The sequence below is a fragment of the Squalius cephalus genome (assembly GCF_949319135.1).
Source record: "Squalius cephalus genome assembly, chromosome: 16".
In the NCBI taxonomy this organism is placed as follows: Eukaryota; Metazoa; Chordata; class Actinopteri; order Cypriniformes; family Leuciscidae; genus Squalius; species Squalius cephalus.
In genome coordinates this window covers 36,963,262-36,968,461 of record NC_137137.1, presented here as the reverse complement: position 1 = coordinate 36,968,461, position 5,200 = coordinate 36,963,262, and the positions used below count along the sequence as shown (strand labels likewise).

Here is a 5,200-nt window from a genome sequence, read left to right as displayed (position 1 = left end):
GCCCCGCCCACTCACTGTCACCGCTCGCGCTGTGGGCGGAGTCTGAACGTGATGGGCGTGGCGTGTAGCCCCTCCCACACTCGGCTGTCCTCCTCCTCAGTGCGTTCATCCATCAACTCATGTATTTTCGGAACAGAACAGAAATAAGCTGGTCTGGATGATTGTTTAATTTGTTTTACCCACTGTTGTCCAAGAATTACAGTCTTATAATACAAAAATGAACAGTGTATAATTTACTGCAGCAAAGCCATTTTAAAAATAATAATAATTAAAAAAAACTAAGTATAAATATGAACTAAATTTGTCATAAAATCTGACAAATGTCTTCTAAATTACTCAAGAGCTAAAACAGGCAAAAGTGCAATAAATTATAGGCCAATTACAGCAGAATCAGGACTTGTGGGTGTTCAACAGCATTTGACATCGCAATAATCAAATAAACATATGGCGGATACAATATGGCGGAATAAGTCTAAATAAATAAAAGAGCCAATCGCTGATTTGGTAGGGTTTAAACCAGGTACGGTTGAAATGGCGTTTTTCCACTGCGTGGCACGATTCGACTGTGGCTCGGTCTGCTTTTCCACTGCAGTTTAGTACCAATGTCATTTTCGTAAACGAAAACTGAAACTAAGACTAAAACTATTGGTCAAAAAATATTTTCGTAAACTGAAATAAATCGGAAATTTCAACATAACTGGAAATCTAAAACTAAATGAAACTACCAACAGTTACTGAAAAAATAACCGAAATAAAATAATAATTAGCAAAAATAAATAATCGTTTTTGTAATTAATCGTTTTCACTCTCACCCTGTACTGGAAAATAACGTTTTTCCATTCCACTGCGCTGCTTTATTTTTCAATGTACAAGTGCAGCGTCCTGCGCATGACACGACGTTCTAGAATCTAGATAGTCAAGACGCGTCTCGAGACCTTGCGTTTTTCCCCCATTCCACTGCCCGTGTCTTTTTTCCATTTTTCAAAGCAAAACTGCTTTCTGTGTGAACCAGCCCAAAGACGCAGACATGGCCAAATACATATTTCATCAAAACTTTCAACAACATAAGGGCACATCCTCTGAGCGCTGCTGATGAAGCTGTGACGTGAGTGACGCTCGAGTGATCAAGTATTCCAATGTGTAAATAAACTTTCCTTTGATTCCTCCATCCTCCTTTTCTTTGGAAAGGAAGAATAGGGGCCCTTCCATTATTTTCCATCATGTCTACACCTTGTGCAAATACAGCTGTACCTGAATTCCAGGTAAGATAACCATCTCATGTGAAACTAAACAAGATAACACAGTTATTAGTCAAGAGACCACACTGAGCAGAAAACGGAAAAAACAAATAGCCTAGCATGTCCAGCCCACGAACAGACGTACATTTGTCAGAGTAGAAGTAAACTAAATGTCTGGACTGAATAGATACACATGAATATGAGTATGACTATGAGTATATGATATTAAAAGATGCAATAGACAAAAAGCATAAATGGATCAATACAAGAATAATACGTTTGAAAGGATTAACCATAGAAATAACAATACAAGAATAATCATAATAATCATGCGCATATTTTTTTCTTTTTCTTATACTTTCTTATACTTATATTGAGGAGATTCCCCCATCTATGTAAAGCGCTTTGAGGTCTCAGAAAAAGCGCTATATAAATGTAACGAATTATTATACACCACATGATTAACAAGATTTCATTTTTAATATGAATGAGTATGAATGAATGATTTTTACTAAAATAGAATCATTGGAAAACTATACATGGTGAATAACTATAATAGATCTAACCGTACATATAATGTAATTTTACGGTAAAATACCATTAAATTTACAGCTTTTGGATGTCAATGTATAATTTACAGTGAAAAACCATAAATTGACATTTCCACTGAGATTGATAATATCATTTATTTCTTTTAATATCAGTCTAATGCATTAAGCCATGTTAGCGTTTCAGATAATCCACGAGGAGGCGGGTGTTGTGACATCATCGCGTACAGCAGAAGTCCCATTTCATGGGCTAAGTGCCAGCCAATAGAACGGCTTGTTTGAAAACCCCTCTCTGTTAAGAAAGTGTTAAGATTATCACAAATAAACAAAAGATTTTGATGCACGCCATTCATATTAAATTGTATATTCACCCAAACCCGCTAGACGCAGTTAAGACAATTCGATGTGTTCCACTTAATACACAATAAAACAATATACTATAAGATTCGTTAACAACGTACCTCCTGGTGTTCTTCTATATGAGAGTGAGCCACAAATCCGTGAGTACATTTTACAAACCCGTGGGAACGGATTGTGAAAGCGTGGGCACGGTTTATGAATTAGTGGGTACAGATTGCAAAAACTGAAGGCACTGTTTACAAATCTGAGAGCGCGGATTAAAAACTCGTGGGCACGATTTGTTAAACCGAGGGAACAGTTTGAGAATTCGTGAGTAAGGTTTATAAACTAGACGGACGGATTGCAAAACCGTCGCCACGGATTTTTTTTAAATTATTTTTACTCACACAGGTGACTTCTCGGGCTCCGTAATACTTCAAGTTGAGGGGATGTTTGAGCTGTTTTTTTTTTTTAAGTCAGCCCAGACAGCTGAAAATATACTGCGCAAACCAATTAAGCAGTGATGTTGCCCTGTGTGAAAGGGCGAGGCTTATTCCAACGTAAAACGCTGTATAATTGAATATAGTTTTAATCAAATAAGGTTGGATTATTTCTATGTTGAACTGCCTGTTCATGAAGCTGAAAGTGCGCGTAATAAAATAATATGATGCAAACCAACAGGAATCCTTGCTTTTTCTGCTCTATTATGTTTACATTTGTGGGCAGGGCCCCATTTTAGTTACGGGCCCCCAGATGCTTAAGGCCGCCCCTGGAAATGAGAAGCACCCTCGGAGAACTGGGACACAGCTTTGGTGTCTCGTGTCGTAAATCCGATGACGCTGACAATGACGATTCTCTCTGACCAATCAGTGATCTGCAGTGTTACTCACCACACACAGAACCTCAACTGAGGTGGAACTAAAATAAGTACCAGGTACTGCACACAGTGGAAACCCCCCAAGAGGGATCACTTATCACTTTTTGCTTCAGCATCTGTAAGCTATAGAGTGCTCAAACTTTTATACAAACCACCCACATTTGGTTACAACAAAAGCCTCCGCTGAAACCTCTGTAAGAAGACCACAGCTCTTATGAGTACATGTCGTGCCTTTGTTATAAACCACATATTACTGAGGTCAGGAACACGTTTATATCTCAGATTTAAACTCGCAATTCTGACTTTTTTCTCAGAATTGTGAGATAAAAGTGCAGGTATCTGAGATTGCAAGAGTGCAGCCGGGAACCTGCTGATGTGTGTGTGTGTGTGTGTGGGTGGGTGTTTCAGGAAAGAGGTAGCCTAAAGCAGTTCAACACAAGCTTTGTTTTCACACTGAGGAAGGCATTCGCTGCAGAAACATGTCGGTTAGAAGCGTTTTATAAAGCTTTCTACGTGAGTTAGACAGTTGAATTAAGGCCTTTTAATACTTAGAATCTTGGACAATCGTTGTTTGGATTGTTTAAGTCTGTTGAGATGGATCTTCTGAACCTCATGAGGGAAATCGCTGCTTTTATTTTATTAATCCAATGGAAAACTTCTGACAGCACTTCTCACAGTATCGTAAGTGACATCATCTCATAACAGAAATCATTTAAAAATCTTCTGATCAGTAATTTACTAAATCATTGATTCCAGGTTGCAACGTGTCAACAAGGTAAGTGCTAAAGAACAAACATTCTTTCTTTCTTTCTTTCTTTCTTTCTTTCTTTTTTCTATCTTCATTTTTTCTTTTTCTTTCTTTCTTTCTTTCTTTCTTTCTTTCTTTCTTTCTTTTTCTTTCTTTCTTTCTTTCTTTCTTTCTTTCTTTTTCTTTCTTTCTTTCTTTCTTTCTTTTTTCTATCTTCATTTTTTCTTTTTCTTTCTTTCTTTCTTTCTTTCTTTCTTTCTTTCTTTCAAGAACAAACATTCTTTCTTTCTTTCTTTCTTTCTTTCTTTCTTTCTTTCTTTCTTTCTTTCTTTCTATCTTCATTTTTTCTTTCTTTCTTTCTTTCTTTCTTTCTTTCTTTCTTTCTTTCTTTCTTTCTTTCTTTCTATCTTCATTTTTTCTTTCTTTCTTTCTTTCTTTCTTTCTTTCTTTCTTTCTTTCTTTTTTCTATCTTCATTTTTTCTTTCTTTCTTTCTTTCTTTCTTTCTTTCTTTCTTTCTTTCAAGAACAAACATTCTTTCTTTCTTTCTTTCTTTCTTTCTTTCTTTCTTTCTTTTTTCTTTCTATCTTCATTTTTTCTTTCTTTCTTTCTTTCTTTCTTTCTTTCTTTCTTTCTTTCAAGAACAAACTTTCTTTTTTCTTTCTTTCTTTCTTTCTTTCTTTCTTTCTTTCTTTCTTTCAAGAACAAACATTCTTTCTTTCTTTCTTTCTTTTTTCTATCTTCATTTTTTCTTTCTTTCTTTCTTTCTTTCTTTCTTTCTTTCTTTCAAGAACAAACATTCTTTCTTTCTTTCTTTCTTTTTTCTATCTTCATTTTTTCTTTCTTTCTTTCTTTCTTTCTTTCTTTCTTTCTTTCAAGAACAAACATTCTTTCTTTCTTTCTTTCTTTTTTCTATCTTCATTTTTTCTTTCTTTCTTTCTTTCTTTCTTTCTTTCTTTCTTTCTTTCTTTCTTTCAAGAACAAACATTCTTTCTTTCTTTCTTTCTTTCATTTCAATGCTGTAAAATTAAAAAACTTGCAGAGTTTAAAGAACTCCCTGAAGAGCTGTCCAGACATCATGACCGGAACCCTTCACCCGTACATGCTCTGACTGCAGAACTGAGCGAATCTCAGTCCTCTCTCACTGTAAGATGGGCCATTAATGTCGACAGTAAGTCACAGCACATATTACACTATTACTATCATTTTAAATCAAGTATTTTTTATTTAGTTCTGTCTGGTTGTTGTAATCAGTCGTACATCTCTTTTCTTGTTGATGGATATGTGTGTGTGTGTTTTTTTTTTTTTTTTTGAAATTCAAAAGAAATTGTAATTGTAATAAACCCAAATATAATAGACTAACTCAACTGTGGGACATTAAACAAAACCTGGAAATTAAAATGTATTTGATGTAGTAGCTTACCAATACTAATTAACATTTAAAGGGGTGGT

At 35.2% G+C, this 5,200-nt stretch overlaps 1 protein-coding gene across 2 annotated transcripts in view; it reads left to right on the top strand.

The window, feature by feature from the left end:
• Positions 1 to 3,403: 3,403 nt before the first annotated feature.
• The window catches only part of il17rb (interleukin 17 receptor B), a 28,652-nt gene continuing 26,855 nt past the window's right edge, over positions 3,404 to 5,200 (top strand). Inside the window, exons 1-3 of one of the 2 annotated variants that reach the window (XM_079897549.1) lie at positions 3,404 to 3,683; positions 3,759 to 3,777; positions 4,791 to 4,919. In XM_079897549.1, the coding sequence (XP_079753675.1) occupies positions 3,597 to 3,683; positions 3,759 to 3,777; positions 4,791 to 4,919 (235 nt within the window). In that variant the 5' untranslated portion in view covers positions 3,404 to 3,596. The remainder of the gene's footprint in view (positions 3,684 to 3,758; positions 3,778 to 4,790; positions 4,920 to 5,200) is intronic. The other variant, XM_079897550.1, reaches the window with a different exon arrangement.